The following is a 25,681-nucleotide window of genomic DNA, read 5'->3' on the forward strand; positions in this document are numbered from 1 at the left end:
TAATTAATCTTTTCTGTCAGAGGTAACGGAAAATGATTAAACACATCAAGTGTCTCAGAAGCACTTGTTGTCAGAAATAAAGCTATTTTTATCTTGTCTCCCATTGCTTCACAAAGTCAAATGCTGCTTAATTCTTTTCCAGATGACCTTTATATTTTCAGAGACTTTGCATCTCAGGAGACTTGAAACTGCTTTCCCAGCCCACTTGTCTCTTGGTGCTTTTGTATATTTGGACAAGATGTTGACTCCAGTGGTTGTGCCAGCCTGTCTGTGTGGTGAGTGGAGTGAAACGGCACCTTTTCATCTCAGTTTCTCGTCTGGACATTAAAAATGGCTTGAGCGAATTGTAGCCCAGAGGTGTCCCTATGCTGCATGAGGAGTGCCTCAGATGCAGGTGATGGAAAACTGGGGTGAGATGAGTCACCGCTAAAGGATGTGTCCTGTGTTTGCACAGTGTCTCATGGTGCCAGTGGGGTTTGCAGAGTGCCCTGTGCAGTCCAGCTGCCTTCTCTCTGGCTGCCATGCCACAGGGTGCTGGCCCAGTGGATGGCCTTTCAGAGCAAGGTGAGCCTGAGGGAGGTTTAACTCAGGGCTTCTGCCATGCCATCTCAGCTTTCTGTACTTCAAAGGAGTGGTTTCCTGCACCAGTCCCCTGACCCAGTGGGATCAAGGGGATTTTGTTTCCCTCTATCACACTGCGGTCACTATGTCTCCCTGCTGCGTATCTAACTCTGGTAATGTTCATTATGGCTGTGTATTTCACATATGTGAAAGTAAAAGCCTTCCAGGACTTTCATCTGCTCTAAAATGCAACAGCAAAGTGTAAAAATAACTCCTACCTGCTTTCTTATCTTTTGGGTTTGTTTTTTTCTCCTTCTGCTAATATTTTTGGAGTACTTGCAATGCATCCTGATGCCTGTGTCTTAGCTTCATGCTTTCAGGCTGCCTTCACCCTCTTATTCTCATGCTGGCAAAGCTCTGTTTTGCCTATGATGAGGAAAAATGGTGCTCTATCTAGCCACTGTGCCTTCAGATGAATACTTAATGTTTTTTTTTTTTTTTTTTTTTTTTTTTTTTTTTTTTTTTTTTTTCTGTAGAAGTGAGTATCACATTAAACAGAGGCACTTACTCTGGAGTTAATACGCTGGTCTATAACTTGGAGTATCTGGTTTAATTTTTCTTTTTCTGTGCATAGTGTAATATCTCTTTTCCCAGTTCTTAAAATAGGAATGGTATTGCTTTGTGCCTAATATGTGGCTGCCATAAATTCATTCATGTTCATGAGACATCAGAATGTTCCAATGATCAGCACAGTGTGAAAAACAGTGGCTGATGTTTATTGAGAAAGGAACTGGAACAAAGGGTGTCGTTCAGATGTGTGATTGATACTTAGAGCTGTAATTCTAGCAAATTTTACATGGACTGGTTGTAGACAGAAAAATGTTCACTTGGTGTTCTATGTACCATTTACATAGCCTAATTCTATTGCAAGGTTGTTGAGATTGGTCAAAAATACTAAATCAATTGAGATGATCATCTGTGGTAATGTTGGCTAATAGACTAAAAATAAAATGGGAACACTACATATTTGGGAAGGAATAACTGGAGAAAACCAGAGTAACTGTATAAGTAATATCTATAAAATTCCTGTGCTTTATATATGAAGATGTTATTTACTAGTTTTGAAGTATGGGGAAAACCTTAAGCAATTTCTACATACCTGTATCTTTTACTCAGTATTAGGAATATAACTCGATTATGAAAGAGAATGTTTGCCCAAAGACTGTGTGAGCAAAAGTGACTTAGGATCTAAGGGTGAAACATTAAATGTGTCATTCTTTTCTTGGAGCTTTTGATTAAAATACTTACTTTTGATGATATGGGCGGAAAAACACATTGTCCCCTTCTGGTACAAGACACATAGTGACTAATACATAGTAAGTTTTCCCATGTCATTCAAATATTTATTTCCATTTCCGAAGGGCTGTTGATGTGGAATTGAATAATGATGTTTTTGTTGGAAGTATATCAGCCCAGTTTCTACTAATCAAAATCCCTTTGTATACCTTTTCCAATTAACTCTTCTCTTTGTATTACTGAATCACAGAATCATAGAAACGTTTAACTTGGAAAAAATCAGCCTCTCTGGACAGCCTCTGGCAGGGTCTGACAGCCCTTTGTTTCAGTGATGAAATTGTTTCCCACTACCCAATCTAAACCTCCCCTGGTGCAACTTGAGACCATTTCCTGTTGTCCTGTCATTTGTTATGTGGGAGAAGAGACCAATCCCCACCTGGCTATACCCTCATTTTAGGTAGTTATAATGAATGATAAGGTTCTCCCTGTGCCTCAGTTTCTTCAGGCTAAACAGATCCTCAGCTGCTCCTCATCAGACTTGTGTTCCAGATCCTCTGCGAGTTCCCTTGCCCTGCTGTGGACACGCTCCAGCACCTCAGTGTCCTTCTTGTAGTGAGAGGCTCAGAACGGTAACACAGGATTTGAGGTGTCACCTCACCAGTGCTGAGTACAGTAACACTTTCCAATTCAGTTTCATTAATATGCAAATAGACAGTTAAAACAAGGTAATTGATCTGAGAGTGGAGAGCAAGGTATTAGTGCAATTTATTTGTGAAATGAATGGTATTATTACTGGTTCAGAGGACACAGAACTTAGAATTGAGAAAACTTGTTCTGGAGGAATGAACACACATTATGGAGTTGTGATGTTCCCAATTAAAATTCTTGATTTGCTCTTGTGAAGGCTGTGCATCATGATAGATGTCAATACTGAGAACTTGCAGAATGATCCATATCAGTGCCAGACTCAGGAAGATCTTAATGATCATGGAGTTTAGAGGAGTAGTCAGGCAAACAAATGTCTTTGCATTAATACATTGTCTTCACATAGAAGATGTGAATTCTTGGACTATGTAGATCTGCCCTGACATAAAGTGGACAATCTCTGACACAGTAAGATTTGTCAGATTATGAAGCTTGTGTGCCTCTGTTGAATGACTTCTGCTATCGCTGCAGGACTTTGGTAGGACCTAGCCCATGCTGTGACATTGACATGCTATGACATATGACATTCCTGACTTGGAAATGTGTTTGACCTTCCCCAGGCTATTCAGATCTCCTGCATGGAAATGGCAGGTGTGACCTGAGTCTTCATTATTCTGAAGTGGCAACTAGTTGGTCGTGTTAAGGCAGCTGGTAGAGCCAGAGATCTCCACTGGCTGTAGTGGGAGCTTGGGCTCACATGTGGACTGTGAAATACAAGGTGTCTTCAGCTTAAAAGGAGTCCCACCCTGGAAAAAGGATTCATTTGCTGGAAGATAACTATAGGTGCAAATTATTGTTTGATGTGTTCTGTTGGGTCTCAGGTGTCTCTGTGGAGCTAAGAGATGTGATTTGAGGTTTATTGGGAAACTCACAGTGTTCTGAAACTGACTGGAATTTGGGCTGGAAGTCCAGTTTGTTCCGAAGTCTGTTAAACTGTATTAACCACCTAATTTTAGGCAAATGAATTCTGTTGCAAATTTCCATGTAGGCTCTCTCCTTTGTCACTGGCTTCTCCCAACTTTATTTCTATGCAGTTTTGACTGCTTCAGTAATCTACATCCTCAGAGCCTGGGTACTTTAATGCACTGTTTTCTACATTCAGCATTTTTAAAATGGAAATAATATAATTCTGTTTCATGCACACTCCAGAGGGAAGACATTTAAGTAGCCTTCTTCTTGCCACCATTCATCTGCCTATAGAATATGTCGTGTCTAAACTGAGGAACAGGTTTTGTCTGTCGTCAGTGGAGAGAGATGGACTTGAAGAGTGGCTGACATTTCATAACTTGGACAGCAGTCTTCTCATTTTCTGTGGAGACAGAGCAGGTGACTTACAAAGTAAAGTTGAGTGACATGATCCCACATTGCTACACTTCATCTTTTTTTGTTGCAGTGAGAGAGTAAGCAGCACCTCATTATGCCTGTAGAGGGATATTCTGTAGAATTCTCTTTCTCCTTTCTTCGTGGTAGATCCAAAACTACCAAAATGCTGGAAGATCTCTCTCCACTGATAGGAAACAGGGAGGGCTGAGAGTTCTGGGGGCCACAGTCCTCAAGGTGTTCTGCAGGTGGGCAGCATACTTGCAAATAAAGATGACAGAGATGAAACTATGTGTTTGAGAGTGTGCATGGTGGTATCTTAGCATTTGAGATGGTAAACTGGAGATGAGGTCTGTCCAACAGAGGAAAAATATACGGCCCCTTTATAAGAGAAAATTTGGGTGTGCAAATTTGAGTTGCAAGTGGTGACAAATTTGTTCCCACTGGTATTTTAAAAGTCATATTTTAAATGTTGGTTGTTGGTCCTGATGCGTAATGTCTTTTGTGCTTTCCTGAGTATAAGAGCTTTGGTGTGAAGTAAAATAAAGTCTGTACATAGGTCTGCTCTCATTTTTGGCATGAGATTTTGAAGTTGTTACTATAGTTTCTCATGAGCATCAAAACCGATTGTATTAATATGGACAGATGGTCAGGCTGCATCATGTTTATTGGAGCTATTGATGTATTATAGATGAGAGCATCTACACTAAAGTCTGCAACTGAGAGCTTGATTCAGACATGCACACAGGTGTGGACTGTGATTCGCAGTCTCAAAGATTGTTCTCTTTGGGTTTTGGTGAGCACTCCAAACGGGTGTGGGTCTAGTCTCCTGTAGGGCCTGTGTCGGATCCGTGCAGATGTTTTATTTACCCCACAATGACTCAAAGGCAGCAGGTTTCGGTTTCAGGGGGCTGCTGAATTGAGCCTTGATTATTGGTCTTGCCTTTAGTTGTCCTTTATTTCCAATGTTTTTTCTCCCAGCAGTGATAATTAAAATTCTGCTAAAGGAGTAGAATTGTAGAATTTGCTATTGTCCTGGGTAATTAACAATGTTGATGTCAAAAATTATATTCTTAGTATTGCTGGCAGCTGGAAGTGATTGTACGTCAAAGCTTGAATTGTAAGAGTGTATGAAAATAAAACTCCAAACAGGAGCTATCAATAAATTAATGATACTATTTTCCAACATGCCAGCTGCATGGAGTGGAATTATAAGGCTTTCTGTATGATTTATATTTCAGAGAGGGCTAAAAATGCATGTGACATTTTGATACATGTTCATTTGATCAGTAACTCTGTATGGTGAGAGTGGAGGTTCATGTCATCACAGCACATATGAACAAACACTGAGTGATGAGTCTCAAAATGCAAATGTAAACTGTTAGTAGAGTTATTAGGTAGGCTTTTGTTCTAATGATGGGATCTCAGAATTACAGAATCACAAGGTGGGTCAGGCGAGAAAGGGCCACAGCGGTTCTCCTGGTCCAGCCTCCCTGCTCAAGTAGGGTCATGCTGGATCACACTGCACAGACTTGCATCCAAACGATTCTTGAATATCTCCAGTGAGAGAAACTCCACAACCCTCCTGGGCAGCCTATTCCAGTGCTTGGTGATCTGTTCTGTGGGCCTGATATTTCTGGGTCTGATAGATTTTAGCCTGCTAGCAGCTGCTAACTTTTTCCCAAGGGAAAATTTCTCAAGAAAACTTCTTCTCAAAACAATCTTGGCGAACAACTATCCTTTCTCAAAACAGTCTTCCTCCAGGTGGTGTTTTGCTGTTTCTCTAGTTTCACCAATGGGATTAGAGAGGTGTCGTTCCTATTCACCAATCATGTTAAGTCTGTATCAGAACACCTTATAAAAGGTAGTAAGAATTATACAAAGCTTTTCTATACTCTGCCTTCTGAAATATTTGGAGTCTTTCATCTTTCTTTCGTGTCCTACCATGACACTGTACTGTAAAAAAATTCTTCCTTATATTCAGGTGGAACTGCCTGTGCCTCAGTTTCTGCCTGTTGTCTCTTGTGCTATAGCTCAGCACTGCTGAGCAGAGTCTGGATCCATCCTCTTGGCACTCTCCTTTAGATACTTATAGACACTGATGATGTCCCCACTCAGTCATCTCACAGCTGAACAAGTCCAGTTCCCTCAAACTTTCCTTGTAAGAGAGATGCTCCAGTCCCCCAGGCATCCTCCGTTGGACCCGCTCCAGGAGCTCCACGTCTCTCTTGTCCTGAGGAGCCCAGAACTGGACACAGCATTCCAAGTGTGTCCTCAGCAGGGCAGAGCAGAGGGGCAGGATCACCTCCCCTGACCTGCTGGCAATGCTCTTCCATCCTAATTCACCCCAGGACACCAATGACCTTCTTGGCCACAAGGGCACTGCTGGCTCGGGGACAGCTTGTTGTCCACCAGGACTCCCAGGTACTTCTCTGCAGAGCTGCTTCCCAGCAGATTTCCCCCAGCCTGTCCTGAGACATTGGGTTATTTGGTGCAGGACCCTGCATTTGCCTTTCTGGAACTTCAGACAGTTCTCTGCACATCTCTCCAGACTGTCTAGGTCCTTCTGGGGGGTTGCACAGAACTCTGTTGTATTGGCCACTCTCACACCTTTGTGTTGTCAAATCTCATATTTTTACCTTTTTATCAATGACCTAGAAAATAAACATGACAGTTTCTACTAATGTATAGATTGCAAAAGATGGGATATTGATTCACAGAACAGCCAGAATCCTTTCATAAGCCAGGTTCAAAGAAAAGATATGTTTTAGATGGTGAAGGGCTCTGGAGATATGGTAGTTTAGATGTGCACATGCTCACAGTGTAATTCTGTGGCCACATAAGCAGAAATAGTATGGTAAATTGTCTCTGGTTTCACTGCTGGCAAGACTGCCACTGGCATATTACGTCCAATTCTGCTTCTGCAGTTAGAGATGATGACAAATTGGAAGAGAATCAGAGGAGAGCAGTGAGACTGGTTAAAGAGCTTGAAGGTAAGGCCTGAAGATAATGCAAGGCTTCAGGAACTTAATCTATTTAGCTTTCAAAGGGAACATCAAGAGACTGTTACAACTGTAAGATCTCAGGAAAGAAAATTGGTCCAAAATATGTTCTCACACTGAAAGATAAAATTATGCCAAGACAAGTGCTTACATTCTGATGCTAGGTGTAAATAGTAAATTTTAATAGATTCAATTGAATTATTGGAATAATTTTTCAGGACTTGTGGCATTTTTTTTCACCAGACTTTCATCAGACTTTCATAAGTCCAGATAGGTAGTTCTGTGTTCCTATATTGTGTGTTCTGATTCAAAGAGTACTAAGTTCAAAGGTATTTCTTTGTTTTGTATTGTTTCGGAGTTTTGGGCAGTTCTTAAGCTTCCTCTTTATATATCTGTGAATCTGCAGATAAAGTTATATTCCTGTAATGAAAATATTTTTTGAAACACATTTGGTTAAATTAATTTTCATTTTTGTAAATACTGGCAGTATGTCTGAACCAGTAATAGAAGTTAATAAAGCCAGAAGTGTGTTCAGGGCCTAAATTGTATCTCATGGAAAACTGAGATGCTCTTTTCCCCAACCAACTAGCAATTTCTGGTTGATAAATAGTATTAATATAGTATTAAGAGGTAAGGTAGGCATTGTAAACTATTGATGAATGAATAAAACCCCGCCCCAGTACGTGAGAATAGTTATGTTACTTAAAATGGATTTTTGCTTCCATTAATTACAGTCTTTCTTTTCAACAGGCCCATGCTAAGGTCTGGCATCTCTACAATGACCATTTCCGTCCATCTCAAAGAGGAAAAGTGTCCATTGCCCTTAGCTCCCACTGGATAAAACCCCAGCGTATGACTGAGAAGAACATAAAAGAATGCCAAAAATCCCTTGATTTTGTGCTTGGCTGGTTTGCTAAGCCCATATTTATTGATGGTGACTATCCAGAGAGCATGAGGAGCAACCTCTCATCTCTGTTGCCTGAATTCAGTGAGGCTGAGAAGAAGTATATCAAGGGGACAGCAGACTTTTTTGCTCTTTCCTTTGGAGCTACCCTGAGTTTCCAGCTTTTGGACTCTCACATGAAATTCCAGCAGTTGGAATCAATAAGCCTGAGGCAGCTCCTTTACTGGATAAATAGTGAATATAACAAACCCCAAATATTCATTGTGGAGAACAGCTGGTTCGTTTCTGGTACCACCAAGAAAGATGATGCCAAATATATTTACTATCTCAAGAAGTTCATTATGGAAACTTTAAAAGGTAGGACTTACTTTGTATTAATACGTGCTTGAAAAAATCATAATGCAATATAGCCTACAGAGATGTGTTAAGGCACCAGGCTGAAAACTGATTTTAGTCTTTAGCATTCATCTTGGCATTCTTGGCACTTGTGAAATGAGACTTCAAATCCCTTTCCTCTGTTTGTTCTTTTCTTGAAGAACTCTCATATCTGCAGCATTTGGTGAGCTTGATGCTGCTGTCCTTGAAGTCAGTAGGAAAATTTCTACTGTGTTTGGTAGAAGTTCAAGGCATGTAAACTATATTCTCAGTGGCCATAAGAGAATTTACTGTGTTATATATTAATAGCTGCTTTCCTTATCTGAATGCATATGTATAAAACATAAGAATATATATATGGGAAGGTAAATACTATGCCATAGGAATTTCCCTGAAAAAACCCATAAGGCTGAAATAGTACATTTTAAGATGAAATATTGGAATCTTTTCATTCTGCATCTTGCCCTTGCACAGACTTTACATTTGTACAGCTGTGGGCATCAATCACAGTAATTTGAATTTTTCAGTTAAAGGAGAATTAAATGGTTGAGGATATATAATCAAAATAATTTAAATTGTTAACCTATTGTTTTTTCCAAACAGTAAGAAAAATACACCACTTTAGATGAGACTTATTTGCTGTTTTCATTTCATTTTGGCAAAACATTTTTTTGATACTAGTAGTCGCCAATAAGTTGTTGAGGTTCCCATTTCCATTTTCATTGTCTTTTAATATCTAAATTTACAGTTTATTAAGTGATCTACTTGTCTGCAGTTGACTGTTCTTGGTATTATTATATGTTATTTCAGACTAAATAGATATTGTGCTACTTCACAATTTTCATATGGTGAATGAGAAAAAATTGCCTTAATTGTATTCTGAGCAGTAATGAAGATGCAGAGGACTCCCAAATTGGTTTCATCTGCTATTACAGAAACCTAATTATTGCAAATAAGTTAAAAGGTGAATAAATACCTGAGCCAGTGGATCCAAAATAAAAGGATGGAAACAAAATAGTAACTAACTGTTGCAAGTAAAATATCACTAGTTTGCATAAAGTCAGATGAAGAGGTCATCTTCATGAAGGGGTCATAGTCCCATTATCCCTGTTTCTGCTTAGATTTTAAATTGCTGGAAATACATACATGGATCTGTCTTTAATCACAGCTGGCTGGAAGCAATCTCAATTTACAAAGTGTCTTTCCTTTTATTGTATCACTCAATAAATAATAACAGCAACAACAGTATGACAGACTTATCATAAGATACCGGCACTTGCCTAAACCTTTTCTAGAAATCAAAAAGAACAAAGAAAGCAGAGACAGACTGGGTCTGCAGAAGGGACTTTGTTATCATTAAAATGGCAAGTATTGCACCCAAATCTTCTGTTGTTAGGATCTGCAAAATCCAATGTAAATACCATAGTTCTCTATGCAATACCTTGGGGAATTGAGAAAGATCCAAAAAAGGCATCATGCTGGCTGTGAGGAGAGCTGTTGGACAGCATTAAAAACCAAACACAAAGGCACAAGCTTTCTCTCTGAGAGGTGTAGATATGCCTATCCAGTGCAATAAAGCACCGTAATATGAAGATTTTTGAGGTATTTACCATGAAATTCACTCCAGTGGTGAAGGGACAGTAAAATGACACTGGAGCTGTAGGACTGTGAAGCATGGGTAATTAATTTAGACATGGAGCCGCATAACTGGGATTTTGCTACTTGCTTGATCTTGCCAGTGCCTGGTTCTGTGTATGCACTGGTTCAGACAGAACTGCTTATTTCTCTATCAACTTTAACGAGTAAGTGCAGCCCTGTTGGGGCAAGCCTGTAGAGTAAAAAAGAATTGGTGTTGAGGGTCAGGTGTCCAACACGGTATGTATTCCTGAAGCCCATTTCTGGATTAATTTCATCCCAAAGGAACCCAAGCCATGCATTCTGAGTCCATTATGTGATGTGAACTGAAGCATGATGAGGGAGATTTGCTCAAAAGTGTGCTCCTGATTTCACTTGCAGTGCTGATGTAGGTGTCCATTCTGATACTGCATGCTGTAGACAAGCTCTGTACATTTTTTTAAAATTTAATTTTTAATTTTCCTTTGGGAAGGGATATTTATTTGGGATTCACAGCCCTGTTTGCTGTTTTTGATATCCACCTCCCCCTCCCCCCCCGGCACCATTTAGGGTTGATTAGAGTAAATAGAGCTGTAATGTAAAGTTGTTAAATATTAATTAGAGCTGTTAATTGGTTGGAGATGTCTTCTCCCATGTGTGGCTATCTCACCAGTTAATCTGGGGTCATAATCACTTCCCTTCTCTGTCTCTGGTGCAACGAACAAATGGATTGCGCCTTGTAAAGCAGAGCTTGTTGCTTGGGAGGGTGTCCAAGCTCCTCTGGGTCATATTGAATAGCGGAGGTCAGGTCATTGTCTGGGGAGCTGCCAGGTCTGAATTCAGAGTCTTAAGCAGAAAAGGGACAGCCAGGCCCATGAAAGGTAGGACCAAGCTATTCTCAGGTATGTCCAGAGGCAAAATATAGATTTTGGGCACCTTCCAGATGGAAACATGGGTTGAGGGCTTCACACACCTCCCCTTCAGACACTGAGGTTGGAGAGCAGCTCAGCAGAGGGTTTTAAATGTCTGTATTTGATACTTATGGGTCTGCCGTGTTTCCTTGCATAACTTCTATACACTTGAGCAAAACAGGGCATGAGCTGAACTGCTGTTTAATTTTTAACCCAGTTCTGGCAGAATTCTGGTATGTACAGTATCACACTTGTAGGCATGCTCTGGGGGATTGCTCAGATCAGGAGTCACTTGCAGTGCTAGTATGGTCAAGGCCACTCAGTTTCAGAAGCAAGGGCAGTCTAGGCTTCAGTCAGCCCTGCTTGGTCACCAACAGACATAAAGGAAAAAGGAGAGACATACACAGAAAGAAGAAAAAAATGAAAGGAAAGGAAAAGGAAGAGGGTAAAGTAATATGCAATCTGTGTGGGATACAGTGTTTGAGACTTCCAGACTTCTTGGAACTTCCAAACATTTTTCGAGTTGCTTCTTTCCTAGGTGACACTTAAAAGTTAATACATTTTTTAAAAAGGATTTGAGGAGGATTTTTACAAGGTGCTCAGGAAGTGTGGGAGTGCTGTGTGACAACTTACAGAAGGGTGAGATGCTGTTCAAAGAAGTTCTCACTGAGACTGGTTCACACAGTGGACCTGTACTGGCTTTTACTCTGCTGTATGGCAGATGTCAGCATGGGTGCATGCAGAGGTTAGAAAAATAGTGACATTTGCCAAACACAAAAGAATGGTGCCTTTAGGAGGAGAAATATTCCGTTTGCTTAGACATTTTCTCATGACCTCTGACAAAGACCGGGCCAAATTTGTTGCTTATTTAACCGCATTGTTCCTTTAATTGATTCAAACAAGGTTACAATCAAGAATCCATGTGGTCCCTCATAACTGATTATAATGGGGTACATTAGTAAAGCCAGGAAATTAGGGTCTTGTTATTCTGCTTGCCTGAAATAACGCTTTCAGTGTTACTAGGCTGGTAAATATTATGTTCAGTCAGTATCCAGTTTGGGCTGACAGAAAATGGTGAGTAATAAAGATAAACTTTGCTGGCTACAGAGCCAAACACCAGTTCAAAGGAGCGCTTAAGAATGTGTTTAAATGCATTGCTGAATTAGGGTGGGTCTAATTATGTAATTAGAATAAGCACCCTCCTTTTTGCTTTCCTGGAGCTGAGCCTTGCTCAGGAACATTTTGCTGAATCTCAGTGTTTAATACAGCTAAAAGTGAGTATCATTTGGAGCCTTATAATAATGCTGGTAAAACTAGCAGATGCCAGTAGACCCTGACATTAACCTTCAAAATGTGGTGATTTTAGAAGTCAAACACCTGACTAGAACATGCACATATTTTTAGAAACCCTTAAATGCATTAGCTAGAAAATGCTGTGCCATGAAAGATGTAAGGAGAGAGAATTACCAAATAAACAGAGTCTTTGTGTATTATCACTTCTGCTTGGAATCTGTGATAATAAAAATTCATGTGCATGCCAAACGTGCTGTCAGGTTTTTCTCAATATGTATTTGGAGTGGAGGGGGCAGAGATGAAAAGGAGTGTGACTTTTGTTTGCATACAGGGTAGTGCTGCAGTAACAGCTTCCCCAGAGGGAGCTGCAGCGTGAACAGAGCAGAGGGCAGAGCGGGGCAGTCACCGGCTTTGTGGCTGCAGATGGCTCAGGCTCTACTCCGAGGCTGAGGTTTGGCACGTCTGATGAGCAGCACTGCTCAAACCACTGCTGCGCGGCTTCTCTTTCTAAGTCTTGCTGCTTTAAAGCCAAGCCAGGTACCTCTGCTGCCTTCTCCCATAATCTGGCAGCTCCCCGTGTGCAGCTAAAACATGTTCCCTGAACAGGCTTTGCGGAAGGCCCTGAGATACTTATCTGACCTTGCATTGTTCATACACACTAATTCTGCAAGCATTGCTGATAAGGTGTAATCTACAGAGGAAAAAGGAGCACCGTGCTAAGTTTGGGTTTGTTCTTTCCTCAGCTATCCGGTACGATGGAGTTAACGTGTTTGGCTACACAGTCTGGTCCCTCCTGGATGGCTTTGAGTGGCATAGGGGGTACAGCATTCGACGTGGACTGTTTTATGTTGATTTTCAGAGCCATGACAAGAAGCTGATGCCCAAATCTTCTGTCTTGTTCTATCAGAAGCTGATTGAAAAAAATGGCTTCCCACCTTTGCCTGAAAACCAGCCCATAGAAGGTATTTTTCCCTGTGGCTTTGCTTGGGGAATTGTTGACAACTACATTCAGGTGAGTCTGATAATAAAGCCGACAGGCTGTCCAGCCAGATCAGTGCACAAGTTCACAGTGATGTATTTGCTGAATAGAGTGTCTTTGCCACACTCTGTGTGTGTATTACCACGGTGATGCAAGGAGATGGGTACAAGGCTTCTGTGCCAATCACTGTGTCTCTCATTCTTCACCAGACTTTCTGTGTGTGACCAAGGAGAGCCGGTCTGATTGAGACACTATAAATAACATTCTGGAAAAATGTATGGAAATGGAAAGGAGTTTCATGCTTGTCTTCCCTGAACATATGTGATCAGTGATGGGAAGTCAGTTCTTTTCAAAGAAAAGTCAATTAAATCTGCTAAACTGTAAAATACATGTTTTAGAAAACTTCCTGAAAACTTCTAAAACTCCAGTGACATGTTTCTACATCTTACGCATTTGCTTAAGATTTGATACTGTTCTTAGAGAGATTTTATATAAAAGGAAGTGAATGATACTAGATTTAAATGAAATGTTTGTATTCCTTCTATTTTATTTTGTATCATACTGTGTCTGATGAGGGCCTGCAGTGCCCCTGCATAGAACCTAGCTAGTTCACAGCCCTCAGTCTTTATTTCAACTGATTTGATACTTTGGGAGAATTTTTCAAACTATAAGATATTATAACATGAGTAAAAATTGTACCTTGGTTATGATTGCTTTAACTGTTAGGCTCTGTAATTCTCGGATGCTAGTTTGGGTTGCAGAGCTTCTCTAAGAGTTGTAAATTCAAAGCCAAGGCTTCATCCAAGAACAGAATTTTAAATTTATATTTTCCACAAAGGCAGAGTCTTCCTTAAGGCTAGAATGTGAGGAGCTTGTTTGTTTTTTCTCACTCCAAAAGTGGGATTCGGCTTTGTTGTCTTGAAAAATACTGCAGCCTCCTTTCCACATGCACCAATTTCCAAGAAAATTCAAATCATCCTCCTAGCTCTTAGCTAGATTAAGAATTGGAAATGGAATTGCTGCTTCTGGAGTCAATAACAACTAAAAAATTGTGGAGTCAGTCAGCCTACAACAACTAAAAAATCCTTCCCATCCCCAAAACCTTCAAAGCTGAATATTTTCGTTTCAAAAGGCCATTCAAACATTTTGTGCTGTAAGGCTTAGGTAGTTTGATTTGTAGATGCATCACAGTGGAAAAACTGTTTTGACAGCATTCCCACAGTATTAGTGGCAATGCATGCTTTAGTAATCTACAAGGGACAATTCTCCAGAAAAGCAATTTCCCTCAGACATGCTGTTTTTTATTACTTTCTTCTATAAGCACAGTACTGACCTCTCCGGAGAAAATAGCAACTGACTTTCAGCAGCTTCTTTTATACAGTCTGCAGAGCCTCAGCTACAAGTTGAACACTGGTTGTAGGCTGACACCTGCTTTTCAAACAGAGGGCAGGACAAGGAATCTGAACTCAGGGGGAAACCACACACCAAAGATTAAAAATAAAGCAAAAAGGACAAATAAAGGCCTTAGTACCGCTATCCTGTGGTTTGGATCTAGAAAGAATTGCACAGAATATGAATGAGGAAATTTCACACTGTGCAGTATTATAAGTAGTTCAATTTTTCATTTTCTAGTCATTACTGTGCTGGTGATTTTCATTAAAAAGTGAAAGTATAGTTTTGAGCAACCCTGAGAAACTTGTACTGTTTGCTGTGTGTCATACAGTTGTGACATCTGAAACCCTAAAACCTTCTGGGACATGCATTTTCTGTTGGAGTAACATATAGTGGGTTTACTCGGGGGCCCAAAAACTTGATTCAGACATCAAGAGCCTGCTGAAATAACTTGGAAATTACTTCAGCATGAATTAAATTAAAATGGAGAGCCTCTTCAGATGTCTCCAGCAAAAGGAAAAAATTTGCTTGTCAACTGAATTTTTGCTAAAAATCATTACTCATCTTTCATCATAGTCAGGAAAAGAACAGGACACAGAAATTATGTTGTATTCATTATTTCTTTTCCTACATTCAGGAATTGGTCTTGAAACTGACTGTACTAGGTCATTTACAACAGACGGTCTCTCTGTAGACCCTCCTTAATCTTGAAAGAAAAACATTTTAAAAATTGCTGTAGTCTTCACTGAAGATCCTCTTCTCTGGAGATCTGATGCAGGCTTAGTGTCTTATCCCTGAGCAATCCTTATTCATTTTGGAAAGAGGAACAGCTTAGAGAAGACATAAACATAATGACCACTAACATAAGCTTGTTTGGAAAGTAGAGTGAAAATGATGTATAGATGTGGTACTTTTCTGACATCACTTGTTAACAGAAGTCATTCATTCACAAGTCTGAGATGCCAGTATTGGAGATGCTGAATGCAGTGTTTTGACTTAGGATATTCTTTTTCTATGCTGTGCCTGATGGTCATGATGTTCCCACCTACCTAGAACAAACAGCTTGAGTCTGGTGTGTTTCTTGTTCTTCCTAGGTCGACACGACCCCCGCCCAGTTCCTTGACTCCAGTGTTTATGTGTGGGATGTTCACCAGACGAAGAAGCTCATTAAAGTGGATGGAGTTTACGCCTCGCAGCGCAAGCGTCACTGTGTGGACTTTGCTGCTATCAGGCTCCAGATCTCTCTGCTGCAAGAAATGCATGTCACACACTTCCATTTTTCACTTAAATGGTCTTTAATCCTTCCTTTAGGCAACCTTTCTCTCATCAACCACACGCTTGTACATTACTATCAGTGTTTTGCTAGTGAACTTCTCAGAGTTAACATAACTCCTGTTGTTGCTTTATGGCAACCTATGATTGAGAATCAAGAGCTTCCAGTTTCTCTTGCCAAATATGGAGCTTGGGAAAACACAGAAACTGTTCAGGCTTTTGTTGAGTATGCCAGATTCTGCTTTACAAGTCTTGGGGACAGTGTCAAATTTTGGATCACCATGAATGAACCGTCTGTGAAAAATCTGACATACACAGCAGGGCACAACCTGTTGAAAGCCCATGCAAAAGTCTGGCATCTTTATGACAAAGAATTCAGGAGATCTCAGAAGGGCAAAATATCTATAGCTTTGCAAGCCGACTGGGTAGAACCAGCTTGTCCCTTTTCCAGGAATGACCAAGAAGTTGCTGACAGAATTTTGGAGTTTGACATTGGTTGGCTTGCAGAGCCCATCTTTGGGAATGGAGACTACCCAGAGGTGATGAGAGCATGGCTTCACCGAATAAACAGTGTTGACCTGTATAATTTCCACTTGCCTTACTTTTCAGAAGATGAAAAGAAGTTGATACAAGGCTCATTTGATTTTTTTGCCTTGAGTCACTACACTACTACCCTGGTGGGCTCAGAGAAAGAAGATGCAGTAAAATATGACCACTACCTTGAAGTTCAAATGATCAATGACATCACATGGCTACACTCTCCCAGCAGAGCTGCAGTAGTGCCCTGGGGACTGCGTAAATTGCTCAAGTGGGTGAAATCAAAGTATGGCAATGTCCCAATTTATGTTATGGCTAATGGGATTGACGATGACCAGAATGTGGTGCACGATAAACTCAGAGTGTATTACATACAGAATTACATTAACGAAGCTTTAAAAGGTAAGGAACCACAGATGGACTATATGTTGCAAATCCCACTATTAGTATACACTGTGTGATAGAGTATGTTTAGCTTTAAAATATGTGTCCTCCATAAAATACTCCATAAATGAGATGTTACTACAGTGTAACAGGTAATTTTTCCCTTGATTTATGATTGACTGTCCTTAACATCAGGAAGACTGACCTTGCTTATATTCTGCATAAGACAGCAGAAGTTCTTTATGGATTCAGTAAATTTAAATAGAAGTTATGTGAGTAGCTCCACATGTATTTAGTGAGATTTTCATTTTATTGCACTTCTACTGTTATTTTGCTTTGTTGCTTCTCTCCATTGATGTGCCTCAGGGCTGGGTAAGAGTTCTGTTCCTCAGTTGTCTCTGTATCTTATCCAACAGGGATCTTATCCAACAGTAATCTTCATAATAATTCGGCTGTCTACCACATTATGCCATTTCCTGGACTGTTTCCTGCTATTCAGAACACATACCAGTCTTTCTCTCTGTCTCAAAGATTCATAAATTACAAGGCAAAAAGGAGGCATTTTGAGTCATCCTGTCATACAGCACATGCTGTTTTTTTCAGAAAAGCACAAGACCAAATGAGATAATTTTTAGTGATGAAGAATCTTTGGCACCTCACAGTGTGAGTGTGTATGTATGTATATATGTATATATAAGTCTCACTTCTACTATTAATGGCTCTAGCTTCAGCTCTAAGCAATTTTGTTGTGCATTTACACATGTCTTTTACCTATGTAGGTATTTGCAGACACAAGACAAGCTCTCTCTCATTTGTCTCTTTGATGGATAATACAGACAAAGCTCTTTGTGCCCCTTGCTATAAAGCATAATTTCAAAACTCTGAGTTATTAAGTTTCTCCCTGTATGCTGGTATTCTCCATGCGAGGGGTAAACCCAGACCTGGCCACACTTAGGCAGGTATAACATAACTTCTTACCCTCCTCATTTCTACAAGCAAGTAGGCTGTTGGCATTCTTGGCCATGGCAGCAGGTTGGTTACACAGATTCTGTGGTGGTTTAGTGACACTTTAAACTCAGTTAAAGATTCCTGCCCCCCATTCCAAGCATGACTGCCTCTTCAAAAGTAGGTCTGCTTGTTCTTTTGACATCTTCACATTTGGTCATGTTCAAATGCCTGCTGCTTGTTTGTGCAAACCTAGCTATGCTAGCTAAGTTAATGTCTCTAATCTTTGTAATACTTGCAGACTGTGGGAAATAGTTTTACATTTATTTCGGATTGCTGATATATTTAAGATCATTAGATAACTTAGTGCTAAAAGCCAAGCTCCATGACCATGGTAGAAATACATACACTGTGACACTTACTTACCGGCAGTTACATTTCTAGACTTACTTCTAGTTCTATTACTTCTTAATTCTACTTGAGACCAGTTGAAATCTGTTTATTATGGGCTTCCCTTGACCTCATAACATTCTATTTTCTTGATCCAAATGCCACATAATATCAAGTCATTTGCCTTGTGAAGCTCTAAGTATATAACATCAAATATCATTACTTTTATTTATCTGCTGATCTCAGAAAAAAAAGGTGTCACGTTATTTTGACAAGATTTATTCTTCATAAAGCCAAGCTGATTGGTGTTAATCATGTATTATCTCCTAAATTTCACATATAATCTGTTCCACTCTTTTTGATAGGTAGTGGAGGATGGCTGGCAGTTCCTGTCCACTCTATTAACTATTGGCTTTAACTTTCTCATCTGTAATTTCCATCTCTTTTTCAAATTACTGAACATCAATATTAAGTGCCCAAGAATTCATTCTCCAGCATTTTGTAGCACTGGATGCATGTTTTATAAATCTATTGTTAAAAAACATATTTTGGCTATATTTGGGCTTGGGGTTCCCCCCCAAATTTTTTTTTTTTCTCTGTATTGCTTGTCTCCTTAGTACTTCTCTTTTCAAAGTGTCTCTGGATATATGGGCTTTTCTCCCATTTCCCATTAGCAAGAACACCTGCACATCCCTCTGTTTTTTACAGAACTTTGCCTTTTGTACTGTTCTGGTACCACTGTCTTCCAGTCACTTCTTTCTCCTTCTTCTGTCCGGCCTGTAAATATCTCCTCTGTTTTTCAGCTTAACCTATTTGCTTATCTTTTCATCTTCTTTTTGGTGCATAAATATGTCTCGGCTTACTAGCCGTAGTACTACTCGTAAAGGTTATTCTCCCCCTTCAGACACCATACACTCCTCCACAGTGTTTGGTCTGTCTGCTTCTCTGGTTTTTTCTCCTCCCTCTCTGGTATTGCACTTTTGTCCATCTTGTCATTACGTAACCTTGGCATCATGACTGATCCAGGTTTCTCCAAGACTTGCATTTCTTTTCTGCGAGACCTTGCGCAGTAACTAAGATGAGTTAGAAATCTTCTGTCCTTATCTCAGTGTCACAGTGTAGAGTGGGGTTGGTTCGTGTATGCCCTAGCCTTAAGGTCCTTATTCTGCCTTCCTCCTCCAGCTGGTTTCAGGCACTGCAGGTGTAAATTTTTGTGCATGTAAAATTGCTCACCTGCATTGTTCTGGAGGACCAGCAGGTTTGTGCAGATAAATGATTCCAGAGTACAGTACGGGACCCTTTGGACTGAGGCTGCATTTTGAAGCGCTTTGTACTCTGTTTAAGTACATCTTTGCCAATTGAAAACAAAGAACAGCAGTAACCATTTATGTAACACCATTAAATCCACCTGCAGTTCTGCAAACACAACTAATTATCCTGGGCAGCAGCTCTGTAAAAGGGCAGGTAAATATTGTTTCATTTTACACATGAAGAGTAGGTTATAGGTGCTAAAGTCTTGCATGTGGCTTTGGAAAGAATTGTTTCCAGAAGCATATGAAAACTCAGTTCTGTGTTCATCAGCTTTAATTTGTTAAAACAGTGATTTTGAGATACAAACTATTGCAGTTTGTGTTTACTACCTTGAATTGATTTTTTTTGTCAAGCGGGACGGATGGCTCAAGGTTGACACTGCAGCTGCTGGGCCTCTTCCAGTGGCTGAGTTAGCAGTATGGATTGTAGACATGTTCTCAGTAAAGACTAATACAGGTGATCTTGGATCAGAAATACGGGTTAAGAACAAGAGAAGGCTGTGATTTGTATAACCTTTCCCCTTGCACCGGGGATATCCCAGTACTCAACCTCAGTGTGGCTGTGTGATTTTTCTGGTCTCACTGTGCCTTTGCTAGTGAGAAGTGCAGCCTGACGTCCTCTGTTCCTTGACTGTCCCCATCAGGATATGTCCTGCAAGGGAGAAGGAGCAATCAGAGAAACAGGCTGCAGAAAACCTGGAGCAAGAAACCCCAAACCTATATTCTTTCATACCTAAAAAGAGAGCCATCTTTTCATGATAGGCTCCATGCTGATCATTAAACACAGTCAGGCACTCACAGCTGTGTTTACCAAGCACAAGGAAATAAATTGCAGGATACTCAGAGATCACACTGTCTGGCAGTGGCTGACAGATTTTTACTTTTTATGAGAAACACTTCACAGATGTACTCATCCCTTACCTCATTTTGGAGAGGAGAAGTGCAGATGTGGGTTTAACATTCTCCTGCCCCTCCTTTACTAATGGGCATACGGTACTGCTTTTGAATGCAAAGTGACATTGATTCATTTCTTCAACCCTTTGTTTTCTGTTGCAGCTTACACCTTGGATGACGTTAACCTTCAAGGATATTTTGTCTATTCTTTTAATGACAAGACTGCTCCTAAGTATGGTCTCTACAGCTACGTTGCAAATCAATTTGAACCAAAGCCTTCTCTGAAACATTACAGAGAAATAATTGACAATAATGGTTTTCCTGGTCCTGAAACTCCTGAGTTGCTGTGTCCGGAAGAGGTTGCCTTGTGTCCTGAATGCCACTTCTTCCGAACGAGAAAATCGTTATTAGCCTTTATCTCTTTCATATTTGTTGCTTTTATTGTTACCATATTCTTCATTACTTACTACTCCAAGAGGGTAGAAAGAAGGTATAAATAGAGCTTCTCCGTTGAATACATCACTCACTGTCCTTTTTCTTGCGTCCCCTTGGGAAATCTGAAATAAGAATGCACAATGCTGTGATTGCCTCAGCATTAGGAAAGCATTTACATTCCCTGATATTGCAGGATATTGACATTGAGAAGCTGTTGCTTGCATATGGCTTCCAGAAATCATTTTCTCTGTTGTAATACCTTTGGTTTGTAACCAGTCCTTGATTCCTGTGGTTGGAGTTGTCTCACAACTTTCCCTGGGACTTTTTGTTGAACATATGCTTTCCCTTTCTTGGATTTGCCTTGCTGAACTGGACAGGTGAGAGTTGGTTTTGAAAATGTGGTGTGATGGAAGAGCCTAAATGTCAAATTCTCCAAGACTGGAGTGAAACAGGAGTTTACTTTTCCAAATTAGGGTTTAACACTGATGTTTCTTAACCAGAGCTAGAACCCAACTGGAGCAGGGAATCATGACTGAGAAGAAAGATAGAGGAAAATTGCAAAAAGCAGTGCTAGGGGAAAGATTAACCCCTTTCCAAAGCAGATGCAGCAGGAAGAACAGGAGGAATTAAGTCTTTACTGCTGGGAGCTCTTGGTAAATCCGTTCACTAGTACTGAGACTACATCTGACTTCAGGATGCCATTGGGGAGCTTCAGTTAAAGGAACTGTGTCTTTCTCAGGGGGTAAGAAACACTGAAATATCCAGGGATTGCAGGGGTCATGCCATCTATTGGGAAGAGATGGGAAGGGTGCACAGGCTTTGATTTGCTCAGAAAAAAAAAAGCAAAGAGCAGGAACTGGGATGTCTCAGTTGGCAGAAAGGCGTGTGCCTGAACCCGTGCTCTCTTGCCCTCTATCCAGGCACATGGCACAGCTGGGACACCCCATTTCTGCACTTCTCACAGCCATTTGAATTCGGCTATTGCTGTCTGGCTACTTACCTGCTGGAAACTTGTGGTAACTTAGCTGGGATGGTCTTTGTATACTATTTGTGTTGAGTGCAGAGACTTTAAAAGCCAGCATTTTGGTGTAATAGTGCAGCACTTTATTGCTGCCAGGGTCTGAGACTGGGGAGCTCTTGGGCCAAACCTCTCACTGGTTGGCTGAAGGTTCTCCTTAGAGCAACTGGAACTGGAAGCATTTCATCCCAAAGTATTACTGGATGTCTGAGGGCCTCTTGTTTTTCCCTCAACAAGATAAAATAGCAAAATGTTAGCACCACTGTTTATTAGTAGAAACAGAGAATGGGGAAAAAAAAGCTACGTCATTTTGCCTGCCTTGTGAATTGCTGCGTTCAGAGGGTCCTCAACATAAAGCAGTACGGTCATTTTTCTCTGCTCTCTAACTCTAGGCCTGCATTGCCTTCAGCTGTAATTGTATTTTTATTATGTGAACAATGGCATTCACTGGAAAGAACATTTGAAAAGAAATGAGCTCTGTGTTAATCAAGAATTATTTCTCTACTAAAGCTGATTATGCTGTATTAAATGTGATGTTTATCTACTAGATTACTAGAAGATGACTAAATAACCTCCCAGGGCTCCTTTCAACCTGAACATTCTAAGATTCTATACGTAAATTAGAACTTACATATGAAATATGATTTTAATTTGTAATTTAAGATGTTTTTTTATTTAATCATGTATAGAAAAAAAATAGTCTCTTCTCAAAATGATTAATATATTTTTCCTCCAGTTCCAGTCTTTAAATGGTCTCTCTTTGCAATTACCTATATTTTGGTATTGAGATTAAGGTGCACATCTCAGGGTAAGTGATGAAGTATTAAAAATATGTATAAAAATTATTTATAGACTGACAGGACTTGCTGTAGAGGAGAACATTTCAAACTGCTGTATATTTATGCATTGGTGCCTGGTGCACTGAGGATTATGAAGAAATAGCCCTCCCTGAGCGTATGAAATGTGGAATGGCTTTTCCCTGGCACAGCAGTGAATCACTGTGAAATACATTATGCCAGCTGCCAGCTGCCTTTGCAGTACATAACAAAAGTGACGTTCATGTAGCACAAACTGTACCCACGTCATGCCCGGCTTGTGTGTTTTGTATGTGTGTGTGTGTGTGTGTGTGTGTGGTGTGTATTTTGCTGTTGGTCAAACACTGCATCCTGATGCTTCTGAGGAGCCAGGGTTGTACCTGCCTCCCCTGGGTTTGAGGGGGCTCAGGGAGCCTGGGCAGGGCAAATCCAGAAGAGCGCACGTGCCACGGGCACAGTGCTGATGGACACTGGCCTGATCTGATGCTTCACAAGCAGTTCCCATCCATCCAGCCGCTGCTGGGAGCTGTGGAACAGCCCAGGCGCAGCACAGTGTGGGAAACAGCAGTCCCAGCATGGAGGAGGCACGGCAGGCTCTTCCCATGGAGGCTGGGTGATATGTAACCACCGACAGGCAGATGGCACCAGCTGGATAGCTAATTTGTAGGTAAACTGGGATTTGTTGCTGTGTGATTGTATCCACTCGTGGAGCCATGACCCATGGAACTAACACAGCCTTTGGTGTAATTGCCTTCAGGAGAGGTTTTAAATATCCCTGCGGAGCACAGCTGGCTCGCGCAGGGCACGGTGGTTGCCAAAGCCTTCTCCTGCCTGTGATGCTGGCTGGGCCAGTGAATTGTGCAATGATGGGCTGATATGATGGAGATAATGGTGTAGTTTTGCCCTTGGAATCTGCCTTATTTTATGTAATCAGGGGACCATGCAAGTTCCCTGTCAATTGTCCTGAAAAAACCACTCCATTAACAACAAAGAACCCATTGAATAGGCAAAGCCTGGGTTACCTGTCCAAGGTGTGCTTGTGCAAACTGATGTGGAAATCACTTCCTTTGGTCTTGCTGCCCTCGATGCTCACATAAGAACAGTGATCTGGCGCTCCCCACCCCATCTGTGCATCCTGAGGAGAAATGCAGGCAGCAGCAAGGACTTTGGGCAGAGGGGGCTCCCTGCTCAGGCTGCAAAGGCAGCTTGGTGGTGGCTGGTGCTTTGTTTTCTGAAGAGCAACAAGGTTCTGCAAGTTCAACTTGCAGTTTTTTAGGAAGATTGCTTTCTTGATTTTTAACTGTGTTTATAGAATGAAATGTTGTCAGTTTACTCAATGCTCCAGATTAAACATTATATCTGTTCAAAATATTTTTGTGACATGTGTGCAAAGCTTCTGGTTTATTTCTTGAAAAGATTGTTCAGAGTGATTGTGGGAGGGATGTCTTAGCTAAATGACAGGATGAATGTTATATTGTTTTTATAACAATCGCAGAAGTGAAATAAAGATACTGAATGTAGCAAATTGTAACATGATCTTACTGTTTAATCTGTCCAGTTTCTTTGCCTGCAGCATGAAGTACACAGTATCTCAGGAGAGGCTATTTTGATAACTCTGCAGGGAGTTTGTGTTGCTATTTGTTTTTCTAGTGACACAGAAATAATTCTTAACTTTTGTTGGAGATTTATGGGGCCTGTGGCTAAACAGATGTTCTTCCAACAGACCTAGGAGTTTGGAGGGGTTTTGTTATTTAAGTGTTTGTGTGGTGGTGGTTGTTTTTTTTTTGTTTGTTTGGTTTGTTTTTTGTTTGTTTTGTTTTGTTTTCTTTAATTTTTTTAAAGTGACTGTTGCTATTTAGAAAGTCTGTGGAAGTAACCATACAAATGTAAGAGTGTTTTGGTGCAATAGCTTATTCCATTATTATTATTTATGCAGTAAATCTGAAAACTCTTCTACTCCAGTAGAGTTACTCCCCGGCTTCAGGGATTCTGTGAGCACAGTTCAGCACTAAGCATGTTTGTGGCCTTGTTGTTAAACATCATAAGAAAAGTAAATGTCAGGGGAAGTGGGAGCAGAATGGGACAAACCCAGTAAAAGAACAGGGATCATACATATCTCAGCATGGTTTAACACACAACTTGCCCTTTTCTCCTTGCATTGTATGTGTTGCTTTCACGCCACTTAGAAAACTCAATCTGTTCATTCTACTTGCAGAGACCGCTGAGGAGAAAATTCCCTTATTCAGGGTGAAGAAGTCAATTCTAGGTGCCAGACTTTAGTTTTGGCAAGGAAAGTTCAATCCTTGTTACTTCTTTGCTCAAGCAAAGCCAAGAAAAAGAGGCATGGAAGAGAAACGGGAAAGCTCTTCCTGTCTTTGATGTGTCACTCATGAATTGCCAAACCACCCTTCCTCAGACCTCTCAATGCTATGGCTGGTCCAGGCTTAAGGTGTTAAGTCCACCCTAAGTGTTAAGCCTACCCTTTATAAAAGATTGGAAAAAAGGAATAATGAGGTGAGAAGAAAGTGTAAGGGCCTTTTACTTTGCTTCATGAGTTGAACAGAAACATCACTGTCGAGCAATTCTGAGAAAAAATAAGATTTTTAAGAAATCAGTTGAAATAACAGCAGCCTGCAGCCAGGACGCTTGTGGGTGCTGACATTTCACTGGCTATTATTTTGTGATGCTTTCTGTGTTTCTGAAGGAGAAGCAAAAGCACTAGTGAGGCAGAGAGAAGCCAGGGAAAGTACTAATGCAGCATGGCTGAAAAGACACAGGCACAAGCAGATGTGCAAGTTCCCCATGCTGGGAGCTGAGTGAGCAGTCCCCTTCTGTGGGGATGGGCCATGGGACTTGGAATAGTCTTTGTTAAAAAATAAAAGTCTTTTTCCATATTTCCCGTATTTCTCCCTCAGTGATACGCCTCCTTCAGTGATACACCTCCTACATGAGGAATTTAACTGTCAAAAGCCTTTTTCTTGTCATGAGAATTGCTCACAACGTGGTGAAGTCTCATTATCTGATCCCAGCTCTCCTGAGGTCATCCAAATCTTGCACAAGTCCCAGGAGACCCATGGGAGTCTGAGGTGCAGGAGGGGTGGTCAGTCACCAGCACTGAGCAAAGCAGTGGGAATTACAGCAGTGATGTCTTCTAAATGCTACAAATTCACAGTGAGTGGGATTCATTTCTACTTTAGTTCTTTTCCATTAGTGGAAACGGTTTCTTCCTTACTAAGAGTAACACACAAAACTTTAGGTGTTTGAGGGGTTTTTTTAAATTTTTTTTTTTTGTTTGTTTGCTTTTGTTTTTTTATGGGGAAAGGTGAGTT

General features: G+C 40.7%; 1 protein-coding gene across 1 annotated transcript in view; it reads left to right on the forward strand.

The window, feature by feature from the left end:
• The window catches only part of KL (klotho), a 48,470-nt gene extending 26,279 nt beyond the window's left edge, over positions 1–22,191 (forward strand). Inside the window, exons 2-5 of the mRNA XM_040055653.2 lie at positions 7,635–8,145; positions 12,725–12,993; positions 15,447–16,563; positions 20,247–22,191. Coding sequence (XP_039911587.1) covers positions 7,635–8,145; positions 12,725–12,993; positions 15,447–16,563; positions 20,247–20,584 — 2,235 coding nt within the window. The 3' untranslated portion in view covers positions 20,585–22,191. The remainder of the gene's footprint in view (positions 1–7,634; positions 8,146–12,724; positions 12,994–15,446; positions 16,564–20,246) is intronic.
• The last annotated feature ends 3,490 nt before the right edge of the window (positions 22,192–25,681 follow it).

The sequence above is a fragment of the Hirundo rustica genome, chromosome 2, assembly GCF_015227805.2.
Source record: "Hirundo rustica isolate bHirRus1 chromosome 2, bHirRus1.pri.v3, whole genome shotgun sequence".
Classification (NCBI taxonomy): Eukaryota; Metazoa; Chordata; class Aves; order Passeriformes; family Hirundinidae; genus Hirundo; species Hirundo rustica.